We start from the raw sequence: 15622 nt of genomic DNA, 5'->3' as shown, positions 1-15622 counted from the left end.
AAGAACTCGCTGCTGTGTGTGTGTCCAAGTCTGAGAGTTGATTCTGGAGGAGGGGTTGACTGGTGGCATGGTTTCTTCTTGGGCCAGGGTCTTTGCCAGAGCACCCAGTCTTAGTCTGGAAAAGTTTTTGCTGGGGAAGGTTGTGGCTCAGAATGGGGTAAGGGCTGCTAGGACTGTTGAGGCCATGTGGATGTTCCCAGCAGATACAACTGCAGTGTTTCCTATCAGTCATAGCCAAGAGTAGGAGGCTAAGGGGTATCCATTTACAGAAACAATGTGCAACTTCCTGTTCTAGTTGTCTGTGGAAATTAAAATGGCAATGGAGAAGCAGAGCAGCCTTAGCAGTTCCATCTCTGCCCTGTCTCTTCCTCCCACCCCATTAAACTGGTAAATATCATACGTGTTTGTGATTTAGTTGTCTGTGTTCTGCTTTTGCTTAATACATCCCAAATTACAAGAAGTCTGTATGACTCAGTCCAAAATAGTAACACAGTCTTAGGAAACATGTGTGGGAATTTTTGTTACCTCTCCTTTTTTGCTAGAATATCTTAATAGGCTTCCATCTACAATGCTGTCGAAACTGAGATTTCGGAAGAAGTTTGAGCTGAATGAAGTTCATGACGCTTCTAAGCTTGTCCTCTGTTGGTGTATCTTCAGGAGGGAGAGCTGGTTACTGAAGGGGGTTTGAGAAAGGGGAGACTGGGTCAGAGAGCTGAATTGTCTTGTTCTGTATTTGTCTTTGAAAACAGAAGTGAGGAGCTTGTCAGGTCCTCGTTGTTTTGATATTAAAGTGACATGGAAGAGCTTTTTGCTGCAATAATATGCTCAAGGTAGTAGTATGGGTAGTAAGTTAACTGCAGAGTTGAACAAGTATATGAAAACATGTAAGTGGAATTTATAGTGGTTAAGGGTTGTTCCTGCCATCTAATTTTACTGGTAAAGAGTCACTGGCAATGGGGATGAGGTAAAAACTTGCCACTGCTGGTTATGCTCCCATTGGAGTAGCACCTCATAATGTTGCAACAAAGTTGTTTGCCATAGAGAGTTGCTTACTTCGTACAAAATTTTGAAAACATCCAGAACTTTCATAGTTCTCTTCTGGAGAAAATGCAGTCTTCAGCCTTTGAACATTTAGGAAACAAGAGAAGGGAAAAAGAAATTATGTGTGCAATAAGCCGTGTTCGTGGCACAAAAGCAAGTGGGTTTGTGGTATAGATAACATGGCCTTTAGCCTTATGATGGCTGCTTGATTAATACGTGTGAGTTACTCTTGGTGCAGTGCTGGCCCAACTGAAAACCAGATTTCCCACTAGCTTATATCACTGCTGTCAAATGCGATACGATCAAAGAGGTTACGTGAAAAGTAACATAAGTGGAAAGTAACATATGTCACACATTTGCTTGGATGACTTGTAATCAAAACTATGTTGGCTGGTGGCTAAAGGATACTCAGGATCATTTCCATATCTGTTGTCCCTGTTTTATGTCTTAGGGAAACTTGCCACAGGACTGTCAATCTTAGATACATCATCAGCCCTGAATTCGCATGAAGAGGGATGCTTGGGAGAGGAATTTCTGTGTATGTGTGGCTTTTGCTTGCCCTTTTTTTGTTGGTTTTGGGTTGTTTGGGTTTTTTTGTTTTAAGAAAAGCATGTGCCTGAAAATATTCCAGAAAACTTTCAAGTAAGTACCTGTGACAAATCAGAATAGGTTTTATGTGGGAGTTTTGTTATGGTTTAGCGTAATGATTACTTTGACATGTGCAATAAATCCACTAGCCTAACCGTATAACATAACCTTTATTGTTAGAAACTATTTGATTTTTGCTATTAGAGGTGATAAACTAAAGCACAAAAGAGGTGATAAATTAAGACTAAGACTGTTACCTTGCTTCTGCTGGTGTGTTCCAGTTCCCCCCTGCAATTTGAAATGCCAAGTTACAACTAAATGTGAGGGGTTTGGCTTTGGTGTTTGGTGGGGGGGGGGTTTTGGTTGTGCGGGTTTTTTTTCCTTTTTTTTTTTTTTTATTTATTTTTCTGTTCAGGAATGAGCATTATGACTTGTCGTTATTCCAGTTTTATCAGTTCCTTACCTCAGACAAACTTTCAGAAAGTTCAAACTTCTTCTGTTGAGTTTATTTTTTATAGGCTTTTTTTAGATGATTTCCTTTTCAGCCACCTGCAGTGCTCTTTGCAATTGCACATGTTCATCTCCTATGAAGTTGCTTTTTTTGGCACCCAAAATGCTTTTCGTTCAAACATACAATTTTGTTCTACTCCCATGGTGGTTCTTTAGTGAGTCCAAACTACTGAAGAAGCTGTTTTATTTTTCCTTTCTGTCCTTGTACTTTTCTTCGGTCACGAATATATTTAGATTTCTGTGTTTTGTTTAATTCTAGGCAAGTGCATTGCATCCAGTAAGGAAAAGAAGGACTCGTTCAGCCACTTTAAAGTGCTGAAACTCTCATGTGGGAGCTTGCATAAGCATATTTTTTTTCTTCTGTTTTTTTCTTTTTAATGAGCCTACTCGTGCATGCATGTCTTGAGGAATACTCAGCAAAAAAGAAATTTAAAATAAATAAAATCTAATTTCAGGTACTGAAATACACACACATACAGTTGGGATTTTGACTTTGCATAAGCAAAAGCATTTATCTGCTTTTTGTGTTTTTTAAGGCTGAATGCAAACATAACATGTTATGACTGCACATCCCAAATGTTCTGTCAAAATCAGTCAGTAGGATTGTACACTTGAAACGCTTCTCTTTTGAAGTGTCTTCTGTTTTTAATCAGCAGACTTTTGCATTTCTGGCTTGTGTTCAAATATAATTAATAAAATTTTGGTTTGATTTAGTTGTTTTTTTCCTCTGGAAACTTGTATTAGCAATGCCACTGGTGTTAGTTATCACTAAAATGTGTATTTAGTTAACTGTCTAGAACACCTGCGGCTCACTGGAGGAGAGGAGATGTACGTTGGTAGCCCCCATATCGGAATCTTGTCCTGGTGAAGGGAAGATGAGGGGGGCAGAGAGGACCGAGTAAGAGAGCTGTCCTTCAAAAAGGTGTTTGTCCTACAGCATGAAACTCAAGTGGATGGTTAGCAATCGTTCATTTGCCTCACACTGTGGTTTTGTTCTGATGCAGAACTGGGTTTGTACTTCCTGTCGTACGATGGTTTTGAAGTGGTGGTGTGTGGTGTTCAGCCACAGCTTAATCTCCAGCAAGTGCTGGAAATCATATTCTAGGGGGATCGGGGGGGTTGTGTTAGAACAGGGAGGAACACCACGGAAGCTACTTTTCTCTCCCTGGCTCCCAGCTTTTGATGCTGAAGGGTCACAGACTTTAGGAGGCAGGTGGAATGTAATTCCAGATAATCTTGCCGTCTCCCCATCTCTGTATCCTCCCGCAGAGATTTACGTTAGTGATGCATTTTTTTTTTCTTCTTGTTTGTTAGACTCTTGAAGAGGAAATTGAACTAGCAGTTGAATTTTAAAGGCAAAAAAGAAAGTTAGCTAGAATTCATGTTGTACTCCCCCGAACGTGTATCAGGGCATTGGAGGGCTTGGCGTTTCATTATTTTTTGTTTTGTTTTAAATGAGTAATATTCACAACATACTACTTATTGCAGTGTATGTATGTTTGGTTTCCTCAAGCGGTTGAAATCAGCAGAATGCTTTGTCAAAGCACAGGAAATATGATCCATAACTCACTGAGTTTGAACTAGCACTTTAAAACATCAGTGGAAGCTGTTTTACAGAGAAATCTTAGGTATCTTTGTCACCGTGTTTCACTGTGCTCAGAGCAGACAGCTATGGCAGCGTTGCCTAGACCGGTGCCCACCTACGCTCTGTCTGTGTCTATTCTCAAAGCCGCTGCAGGTGGGCAGTTCCAAGAAGCTGGCCTAAGCGCTGAAGCGTCTTGCTTGGCGTAGCACAGGAAGTCTGGCGGAGCCAGGAACAGAGCTTCAATCTGCCGTTTTCCAGGCGCTTGTTCTTGCTCCTTGCCACAGACCCATCCCACCTCTTCCCTTCACTCCACTGACGTTCCAGCAGACAGCTGCCTCCTGCATGCGGGGCCAGCTGCTTTTGCAGCACCGTCTGACCTCCATACTCCAGATGTTTGGAGTTCCATTTCCCCCATACTTTTGTGAACTTCAGCGAAGTGCTTCTGGCATTTCACCAATACAATGGGGAGGAGGGAGGAGTGTTGTCTTAACTGTTTCCTTTCCGTAACAAGGGCCTCTGTAGAGCTGCTAAAAATCTTCCTCTGTAGGACTTGAGCTCCATTTGCCTTCAGTTGCCATCTGCCAGTCTTCCTTCCCACATCCCGCTCCCTCTTCCCAAAGATATTCCTGCAGACCCCCCCTTCTTACGCTCTGTGTTGACGTCATCTTCCTTTCAGTTGGGAAAGGTGTGAGGCGGGGGGTGAAGGTGTGATGAGACGCCATTGTATCTCTCCATACATGCTTCTCATTTATAGAGCCTAATTCTGTGAGGTGACATTCACAAGTGAGACTTACTGATTCCTTTCAGCTGTCCCATTTTATGTTCACAGCATCTTGCATGAGCATACTCTGTAGCTGTTAAAGAATAAATGAGAAGCTTCTGTCCTTTGGTCTTGTCTGAAGGAGGAAGACGTGTCCTTCCCTAGCAGCCCTCCCATTTCCAATTGGCATCAGGAAAGAAAAATCAGGCACGAACTCAAGTTTGACTCTTGGATGAGTGGGCTGGTTTCTTTGCTCTGATTCTTGTCCTAGAATGTCATGCACCTGCTCCCAGCCGCTGTGGTCTGTCCATGCCCCATGTCCCCTTTTGTGTGTGTCCCCTTTCTGCTCAGTTTCTCCAGCAGAATGTGTGACTAATTTGCCAATAGAGTTTTCTAAAAAGCGTCTACATAAATAACTCTTACCTGAACAGACCTCTCTTCCCTCTCCTTTTCAGTGCTGTTGTGTAGGTATATGTGCCATTTCACAGATTGTGTTTTGGAAATTGGGGTCCTTGATTCCAACTCTTAGTGAATCTTAGTCTCCCTTTTGGAAGAAAGGCTTCCAGTTTCATAACAGCAAGAGGGATAAAGGTGAGGCTATTTGTCTGTGGCCAATAAGTTGTAAGCCCATTTCTCTAGGTCTTGTTTTCAGCTTCTTGATTTTAATTAGGCTTATCAGTGTCCCCACTCTTTTGAAGACATATGAGTATTGTAATACTTGCAAGCATGTGTTCTGTTGGTTAGGAATTGATTTTTCTTGTTAAGTATGGCTTGCGTGGAAATTGGTACAGCTTAAGAAATGTAATTCTGGAGCAGGACGTGCTATGAACTGCATGCATTACTGTTGTACATCCTGTGCTGCCGAATTCTAAAATCATACAGCAAGCAAACCATCCTGTGTAAATGGGATGCCTATGTATACTTCCCTCCGTGACACCCCTCTCCCAACTGTCATGGTATCCTAGGAAAAATACTTATATAAATGTAGAAAATATCTTCAAACCTTTGCTGAAATCTGGTCTGCTTTTTACCGATGGCAATTGCTAGGAGAATCTGAGAAAATCTGCTAGTGTATGTAAAGGAAAAGATCTAAATTCTTAAGTCAAGGGCTAGCTCCATAGATTACATGCCAGTTCAATCCTGCATTCAGACATAATTGGAGAAATGCAGTGATAAATTGTCGCAGTAAAAAACACAACCACCACTTTTCAACCCCCCTTGACGTTAGATGGTATTAGTAAAATATTTTTAGCATTGTGGTCTTCTATATTAATATATAGCTTATGTATATAAGTATATAAAAATGCATGCATTTACATGTATGTTACATCTGGAAATAGGACTTAGTGTTCCTTTAATTATTTTTCCTTTTTGTCTAGCGCTTTCTCCCTTCTGATGATGGATGGTGAATGTTTTATATAGACTGTGCAAGTTGCTGTGTATGTATTGATGGCCTTAGTTGATTGTGTTAATCTGTAAAAGCTCTTGATTGTGAACTGTCTCTGCAGGAAGAGGAAGGTGACATAATCAGATTACGTGAGACATGGCTTATCTGGGTTCCTCTAGCCTTTTACCTTAAGAGGCCTGGATTTACTAGGACTTTAAGAGATGAAGCTTTCTGGAAAGTCTGGCCTACTATTGTAACTTACCTGTATGCTGAAGGGAATGTGTAAGAAACTTCTTTCTATAAACCTACAAGAAAACATTGCTGGATTGCAGCTCTGGAAATACAGCTCTCAAATCTGTTTCAGTTGCCTCCTACATTGCCAGCACCGCATACAAAGCAAACACATGAGGTGAAATGTAGATGTCTAAACGCTTCAGAGGTGACAGAAGACCTGTCTTTCATGGTACAGCTTCAGAAGCCATGGCAGGATATTCTGAAGATTCTCAGGTGACATTAGTCACTGGTGTTCAGGCAACTGACTTCTAGCCTTAGTGAAAATTGGATTGAAGGATTGTATATGTGAAGTAATAAAGCCTTAAAATCCTTACATTCTTAAAGAATTTAGGAAACTGAAAAAAAAGCACCTGTGTTTTTTCTTTTCCTCTAGTAATGCTTGTTTGTTGCTAGTACTGGCTTGCTTCTGTGGATTGACTGATGAGTTGACAGTACTTTAGCAGAGTTGATTCTGGTGACTGTCCAAGGGTCTGTTAAAGATGTCTTGAATTCATCTTTGGAGAAGGGGGATGGTAAGGAGGACCTTTCCCCTTTTTACTGTGAAAGGCAACCGGTGTAAAGGTTCTAGTATGTACCTTCAGATGAAGATTTGTTCAGAGTTATTTAGGGACTTGAATTTCACACAACTGATGGCTAACTGGGCCTGATAAAAGGTTGCATCGCTCTTCTACCTGAGAGATAGGATTGGCCTCACCAGTCACTGATAACAGGGCAGTGCTTCTGTGAAAGTTTCTTTCAGTTTTTTTATATATTTCTCACATGCTGGTTAACTTAACCAGATGTCTGTGCTGAAGGAACAGGGAAGAGGCAGATGTCCACCACATTGCCTGGTTTTGGTCTGTAACTGATTGGTGCAGACACAGTTGAGGTGTTCAAACTATTTCTAGTCAAAGGAATTGGCAGTTATAATTCCCAACACCAGTAGAGCCTCATACCTTGGGGAAGATCCCCATGGGATAAATGAGTGTGTACATAATGGTAAACAAGGATGGGCAGTGCTAGTGACACTGGCACTCTGGCTTCACTGGAGATGCAGAGAGCAAGCTTGCTTAGCGCTCATACTCTCCTGGACAAGAGATGGAATTAAATTATTTCTGTAAATGAATTCTTGAGTTTCTTGAACGCTGTCTTAATGGGGATCAGGCAATATACAAACAATAGTAATAAAATACTTAAGTTACTTGCACTTCCATCAAGAGTTAATGAATGATATAATTTGTAACATTGTGTAGACATTGGATTGTTGTGATGTCTTAAACCCAAGCTACTTGTGCTTTTTCATGCCTGATGTGCCTTGAACCCATAATTGGTCTCTTTTGTAGAATATTTCTCTTGCAGTGTAAATAGGTTCACATTTTCCTGTGTTCAAGATACTAAATTTTCTTTATAATTTCTTTTCTTTACGTTGCTCTCCCTCAAGAAGTTAGCTGTCTGGCTGAGCTCATTAAAGCTGGGGATTTTATTGTCTTTTTTGTAGGTCAAACTGGCTTCCTTGCAGGTAGCCTGTACAACCTGTGTTGTCCAGGATCTCTTCAGTGCCGTTATCCAGTTAACTATAACTCACTTATTTAGAAAGTTGTATTAAATACACTTTCTTTATGGAAGTAGCAGTGGGATAAATCTGTATTTCTAAACCAGAAAAGGTTAACGTTCTTAGTCTCATCAGATTCTTTCATCTCAAGGAAGCTTGTTGTGTAAACTATATAGCAAAACAACTACATTTGCCATTTTCGAGAATGACAATAAGGGTTAATATTAAAGCTGGGTCTAGGAGCAAATTGCAAAGACAGAGAGAGGGCTTGCTTTGATTTTTTTGTTGTTGTTTTTGGTTTTTGTTTGTTAAGGGCTGCTGAAAGCACCTTAGTGTTTGTTTCTTCAGTTATGTTTCCTTTGGTTAACACTGCAATTTACGGTCTGGGTACATGAACTTGTACTTAATAGAAAATTTGTATTTACTAGAAAATATTTGTTGGTGTTCCTTACAATGTTTGTAACATTCAACTATGTGTATTTTACTGCTATAAGCAATTAAATCTGAAGCTGTGCCTCATTTTTACAGGTAGTAGAAATGAACTTATCTTTTGTATTCAAACTAACAAGTAAACTTGGAATCCAGTCGTCCCAGAGGTTGAGGAAGGAAACCAAACTCCTTTCCCTGCACCACTCACTGTCCTGCGTACTGCATAGTTTTATTGACCTGTTGACTGGGTTCAGTCTGAAACCTGTGTTTTTGCCCGGTATTTTGTGTAACTTCAGAGTTCTGCTGAAAGGAGATACCATATTTCATGGATTGCTAGTCTGATTTGATACATCAAATCTAGTGTTCCAGTCGGCTTGTCTTTGACTAGAAATTTTAAACTTTTTTTTCTTTCTCTGTTATGACATTCTTTTCTCATGCTGCCAGCAATGCCCTTTAGTTAAGAGAATTGCACTGCTCAGATATAGAATGAACAGAATACTGTTCTCTCCATTAATTTGCCTTTCCATAATGCTGGCTTTAGCATAGAATCATCTCAAACTGGAAGGGACCCATAAGGATCGTTGAGTCCACCTCCCTGCTCCTCACAGGACTACCTAAAGCCAAACCACATGGCTAAGAGCATCACCCAGATGCTCCTTGAACTCTGACAGACTTGGGACCTCGACCGCTTCCCTGGGGAGTCTGTTCTGGTGACTGACCATATTCTCAGCGAGGAACCTTTTCCTAATGTCTGATCTGAATTTCCTCTGACGCAGCTTCGTTCCATTTTCTTGTGTCTTATCACTGGTCACTGGAGAGGGGAGGTCAGCATGTCCTCCTCCACTGCCTCACTTGAAGAAGTTGTACACTGCAATGAGGTCACCCCTCAGACTTCTCCAGGCTGAACAAACCAAGTGACCTCAGCCATTCCTCATAAGTTTTGCCCTTGAGACCTTTCACCATCTTGGTCACTCTCCTCTGGACACATTCTCTAATAGTTTGATGTCCTCCTTGCACTGAGGTGCCCAAAACTGCACACAGTGCTTGAGGTGCGGAACAGATGACTTCCAGGAAGTACAGCACCAAATTTATGCAGAACAGATTCCTGGGGCTCAGTAAGTGTGATTGCACCAAGTATGCCAGGAAGGTGGGGGTGGGAAGTGGTAACAGGTCATGCTGCATGCATGGCTGATACCTCTTTATGTCTGTGGCTTTGGTTGCATCAAGTAATTCTGATCTATTCTGCTAACATTTAGATATGTGTAACACTGATTACCCTATAACCAGGGCTTTGCTTATTTGAATTAAAGTGTTAGTAACAGACCCAACCCTATATTCAATCGCAAACTGGAAAAGCAAAAAAAGGGAAACAATGTCCAAACTGCAGAGGACTAGTGCTAATATCAAGCTGTTTATCCTTCCTTTTCTCCTCACTTTCTCTAAAGCAGCAGCTTGAGGGAAGCCTGTGGAGTCTGAGCCTACATTCCTTGTCTGAGTGAGCCTAGGGAGAAGTAGAAAAGTTACTGACTTGCAGCTCTGTGCAGCACAGAACATTTGTTTAAAGGACATCAATGGCAGTGTAGTTTTAGGAATTTTTTTGTCTAGTGTGTTTTGGATGTTAGATTTTTAAATCAAGGAAATGCCCTTGAAGTGACTATTTACTCATCCTTAAATTCATGGGTGAAATGTGCGGTGGTTTGATTACTGGGGGTGGGGTGGGCAGCAGGCATTGAGGGTGGTTTTTCTTTGTATTTTTTTAATTTGTAGCTTCCTACACTATATGTTAGACTCTTTTTTTTGGGGGGGGGGGGCGACACGACTGTTTGTTTGCCCTTTTTACCTGATAGCCAACATTTTCACTGTTGAGGACTGGGCAGCTGTTCTTCTCTCCCCTAACTGTTGTTCCACTCTTCACAAGAGCCTGGCAGGTTTTTACAGCTTGCTGCTGAGTTCGCTGTGCAGCACCACACAGCACTTATCCTGTCCCCTCTGCCAAGTGAGCCTCTGTGCTCTTATAGCTTCATTCTTCCTAAACTGGGGAGAAGCGGAGTAGGAAACCTGAAGAGGAGTTTTCTTGCACAGCACTTCTGGAGTATCAGCTAATGTAACACAAATCTAAGGAGTATTTGCTTGGTGTAAGTCTGTGGTATTAGTGTAATGACTTGCCTTGCCCTTCAGGACAGCTTGAAGTTGGCAGTACCTGGTTAGCTGAGTTGATTTGATAGAGATTGTGGGGTGTTTTCTCCTTTTTTCCCCTGCTCTTTACCAGCTGTACATGCATTTAGTGAGAGGAACAGTGGCTGTATGACTATATGGCTCATAAATTTGAGTTGCGGTGCTTCAGGATTAAAAAGATTGGCAAAGCTTGAAGTCGTTTCCCCCCACCCCCTTTTTTTTTAATATCCCTGTATATGTAAGCTTTATTAGAACATTTATATATCCTCAGATTAGCTCAGCCAGATGTAGTGCGGTGTCTTCTATTCCTCGTAAAGTATTTGTCCTGCAGTTGTGCGCTGTAGCACAGTAGAGTGGTGTCTGTGGCACAGAAAAAGAAGAGAAAAGAACAACTATTTGCTGCATCATTGCTGTGCTGCACTTGGCCTTCAGGCTACTTCTGAGGAAGCAAGCAAACAGTTAAAATTTAACTCTACATCCTGTTTATCAACTGTGGTTGGGGTTTTTTTGTTGGTTTTTTTTTTCTTTTTTTCATATGGTTTGAAGAAGACCGTTGAGGCGGCTAATCATTAACAGTTCCTTCAACCTCCAAGCTTAACTTGCTTCTGTGATTAGCTGGCATGGTCCCTACCACGCAGTTATAGTGGCAGAGGGGTTTGTTTAGTGGTTTAGCTTAAATTTGCTTCCCAAAGGAAGCATGTGCTTTTGGAAGGGCTGTTTTCTCAGTCTTTTCCAAATCAGTGTAATGCTGGACTTTTTCTTGCTGGATTTTGTTGTCTAGGAGTGAGAATCCTATTGCTGTTCCCCAAATTTTAAATTATGCTCTAGCATAATTTAATTTATGTTCTAGCGTAGGCCAAGCATGCTTGAAGCTGGTCTGGCTGTTTGCGAGTGCTTGTTACCCTGTGCTAACCCAAGGTGGTTTGACATACTTTGCTCCTTTCGATTTTTGATGTTTAAAAGTAGGTTTTGTACATGAAATCATGAACTAATTACTGTTTAGCTCTCCTGTTACTGTATCAGAGCAAACACTTACTCATAGCTACAGGTGCCAAGTGTGGCCAGAGCTTTGGGAGAATGGCTAGTTTGGCTGTTAAATGGTATATGTGGCTTGTTGCTCTTGGGAACTGGCTGGATAGCTGTGCTATCCTGCTAAAAATTGCTTTGGGGATTTCCTCTTTTGGAAGTGAAACACATTGCCTGTGACTATACAATAAACTTACCCATCAACTTCAAGCAAATAGATATAAATAAAAAATGAACAACTGTTACGTGCTTTGTTTTGCATAATGATTACGTAACAATTAATAACATGCGGTCTTTATAGATCTAAAAACAGTCATTTATTCTGGAAGAAGCAAGATGCTGTCTTGTAACTGATGGGCAACACATTGCTCTGGGCAAAGCATATGCTGGGAGCCTTTGCTTTGCATAGGGGCAAAATACTGCCTTGCTTTTCCAGTATGCCAGATGTGGTAAGAGTTGCAGTCTCATTTGCTTTGAAGAGTGAATTAGTCTCTTGCACAGGCATGCCGGCATGTGGTTCAGGATTTACATGTGTGCCCTAAGTTGCTGGCCCTGCACTGTGATACAAATACTCTTCTCTTTGCTTGGTTTACATTACTGAAATCTGTGAAAAGAGTTTACAAATCACTGCTCTATATTTAATTTTGGATAAGCTGTCTGATATAGTTAATATATGCTTTTTTCCTGTTCTAAGGATTTTTTTTCTGTTAATAATTTGTTGCAAGATTACTTAAGTAGTTTTCCACAGTGTGTATGGTACAGCATCTGTTCCTGAAATTTATGGAATTTTCATTGTTCATTGCAGGGAGGAAAAGTCAGACTACCTGATAGGAGAAGATACATCTTTTTGTATTGCAAAGGGCTTTTTCGTTGTTTTGGTTTTTTTTCTTTTGATAGCAATGTTAAGAGAGCTCTTGGACAAAAATGCATCTTTATACTAGCCACAGAAGTATCAATTTATTAGTAACAACAGATTCTTTTTCTGAGAATGAAGTAGAAGGGTGGATTTGTTTCAAGGGATGTACTAGTATTTTACAATACCTTCTTTTAAAACATTGTAGTATGTGCCTTAAATTGATGTTCTCCACAGCGTCCTATATTGCTATATTGTTTAGGTGACTAATTAAATTTTTTTTTTCACCTGCGCAGTGCTCATGTGTTACAAAATACGGATTGCTGCATATTATTAAAGAGTTACGTAAGATAGTTTGAGACCTGGTATTATCATTGAACAAAAGCGTTCAGGTTGTATGGAGGAGTTCAAAGAGAAACAGTCTAACAACATGTAGCACAGCACTTGAATAATGTTTCTTGATCTCACTGAAAGCAAACGAAAAGGCAGAACTAACATGTATATTTTAGTCTCTAAAGGGAAAAGAGCAAGTAATAGCTGAAGCTGAAGAAATAAGGGTAGTCTTGCTCTTAAGTCTTTGCTCTGTTGTCTGTGAAAGCGGCTGCTGGAGCAAATGTGGGTGCAGTGACTTATACCCGATACTGATATAGTGATAAATACTTGATGTATAGGATTGTCTCTTTTGGAAGGGTGCTTTTTATTCTCAACTGCGGGTTTTTTTCAGAGCATGAGCGTTTAGAGCAATAAAGCTTGCTCCAAAGCTGTATTGGAATATTTAACTTATTCAAAATAAGCTAATGTGGGCATACACATTTAATGTCTTTCATTTCTCTGGAAAGTCACAACTCTTCTATTAAGATTCCATGCGCTTCCAAAGTAAAAGAACCTTTTGTGATGTTACAAGTTGTCTGTTAGTTAGCTTTAAGCTGTGAAAACAAGCTTGCTTGGTATCACTGCTTTTAGGTGCTTGTCCATTTGTGTTCCCACTTGTAATCTGCAATGCCATGTATCAAAGCTGTTAAGGAGGATTTTATTTCTTTCTGTACTTAGGAGAATTTAAGATTATTTGAGCGTGTATACCGGTTAATGAAAAAAGAATCCCAAAAACCAGTTCAGTTGAAGGCATTTTGTAGTGAACTCTCAGCACTCAATGCTGGCTTCCTAGAAATGGTAATCTCCTGGATGCTTATCTTGCTGTTTTCATCTTGCCTTATATAGAAGTAGTGAAATATAGACTAATTTTGCACTTCATCTTTGATTCTGCTTCACTAAACAAAACCTTGCATATCATAATACCCCTTTTAGATTAGGCCATTTCTAGAGACATACCCAAATGAGTACTGATGGACAAGGGCTTTTCTTTCTTTCTGAACCTTGACTCTGTTTCTGTGGCAGTCTCTTCAGGAGGAATTGATACTTACAGACTAAGAATTATTTTCCTTAGTGGAAAAAGTGGTGACTGGATAGATTTTGTTCAGAGTCACTTAGAGTGGTGGTTTTTGTCAGATACCATCTCCTGCAATGAGATCCTGAGGTTCTAGTAGATACTTAAACCAGTAAATTCAGTCCCTGAATCCTGAAGTAGGCTTTCTAGAGGTGGGACTTTCTATGGCATCTGATGCTTCACTTGTACTTGTTCTCCTTCAGCTAGGGTTTAAGCAGTGGTCGTATTGCATGTAGAAGCATGTGTCTGTGTTGTGAAGCTTAGTTTGATCCTTCACAGGCTGCTGAACTGACCTTCCTCAGCCTCTTTAGGTATTTCCTAACAAAATGACAGAGCTCAGCGTATTTTGTATTCCTTTACTTCCATCTTTAAGGCTTTATTTTATTATTTTAGTAAAGCTGCTATAAACAGTATGACCGAAACTATCCTCTGTGCTGAAATTAGTCCTTCTCTGTGCAGACTCTTACTCTGATATGCACTGATGGCTTTGCTGAAAGAAATTACCGCACAGACTTCCCAAGCTTAGTCCCCCTCTGGGGCTGCAGGCAAATTGCTTAGCTTGTCTGTCCTGGTTTCCCAGCTGTGGAGTTCAAGTAATTTATTACTAACGTCAGTCATAAGAATGTTGAGGGTTAATCTGCAAGGACTGTATCTGTATAGTGTCTTCAGAGTGTCAAAGCAGTAATGTATAATTGTAATTTTATTAATAATATTGGTTATTTCATTAAAGTGTCATTTTTCAAACAACTTTTGTGTAGATTAAACTCATTTTGTCAATAAACTGGCATCCCTCCAGCAGCATTAACTTGCTTCAGACTCTTTTGTCTAATAGTGAAGCCTAAAGATGTAGGTAGCTCTGTAAAGAAAACATCAAATGCCTAAAGAAACTCGTACTTTCTTGTTTTTAATCTAGACTGTGGACATCCATAAAGAAAAAGTCGCTCGCAGAGAGATAGGCATTTTGACGACCAATAAGAACACATCAAGAACTCACAAAATTATAGCACCAGCGAACATGGAACGTCCTGTAAGGTATATTCGAAAACCTATAGACTACACGGTGCTGGATGATGTTGGCCATGGCGTAAAGGTAAGAATACCTGGACACTTGAGGACTCCAAGTAACACAGGCCATGAGATTGGGTTGGGGCAGAATGTTACTGATGTTAAAATGTTTAGTTCATTTATGGTAGGAAGGATTATGGGTTTGATATGCTATCACATACAAACATTTAAATAATAAAATGGAGTGCTCTACAGTGAGGGGGGGTTGAGCAATTTTGGCCATAACCTTGTGACTGTCAGTGGTAGTCACAGTGTCTGGAAATAATGGCTCATGATTTTAAGCTAATGACTTGCCAAAAAAGCCGTGACTGACTTCCTTCTCTGATTAAATTGTCTCTGCCACTCCCTTTATTTCTTTCACTAGTGAGAAAAATTAAGTCATCTGTTTTGGGGAAACTGGCTGATGGCCTGGGTTTTTTTGTTGGGGTTTTTTTGGAAGGTGGTCAGGAGAAAGGGGGTCAGCTAGTTGGCCTTTAAATCTTGGTGGCATTTGATGTCTCACTCTTATTTGTGCTTTCAGACAGCTTCATTTTCCTTTTTTCTAAATAAAAGCCTTCATAAATTAATGTCTACCTCCCTTGAAATGGTCATAGTTGAAGTGAATTGACCTAACACCCTTTGCTCCTTGGACATCTTCTTATAAAAAATTAGCTTTGTGTCCCTCTAGAGCAGACCTTCCAGGTATATTCAGTTCACAACAGTCTTCCCTTGAATGCCATTAAAAAGCTTTTATATAACAACCATGTATCCTCTAAAGCTTGATGGCTCTGATCAGTCAGTTATGCAGCTATGTTAGCCCATCATGTGCCCTTTGAATTGCTGAGCACTTGAGGAATAGATTTTTCAGAATTACATTACTCAAAAAAGTGCCAGAGTACATTGTGCTTCGTAGTAACCCTCCGAATGCCTGGAGGAGTCTTAATTCCAACATAAG

General features: G+C 40.4%; 1 protein-coding gene across 14 annotated transcripts in view; it reads left to right on the top strand.

Annotated features, from left to right (window-relative positions):
* Positions 1-15622, top strand: part of ABI1 (abl interactor 1) — an 82067-nt gene that overhangs the window by 37518 nt on the left and 28927 nt on the right. For all 14 annotated transcript variants that reach the window (XM_040589287.1, XM_040589288.1, XM_040589286.1 and 11 more), the window contains exon 3: positions 14537-14713. In XM_040589287.1, the coding sequence (XP_040445221.1) occupies positions 14537-14713 (177 nt within the window). The remainder of the gene's footprint in view (positions 1-14536; positions 14714-15622) is intronic.

Source organism: Falco naumanni, chromosome 4 (assembly GCF_017639655.2).
Source record: "Falco naumanni isolate bFalNau1 chromosome 4, bFalNau1.pat, whole genome shotgun sequence".
Taxonomy (NCBI): Eukaryota; Metazoa; Chordata; class Aves; order Falconiformes; family Falconidae; genus Falco; species Falco naumanni.
The sequence above is the reverse complement of the archived record's forward strand: the minus strand, read 5'-3'. Positions and strand labels throughout refer to the sequence as shown.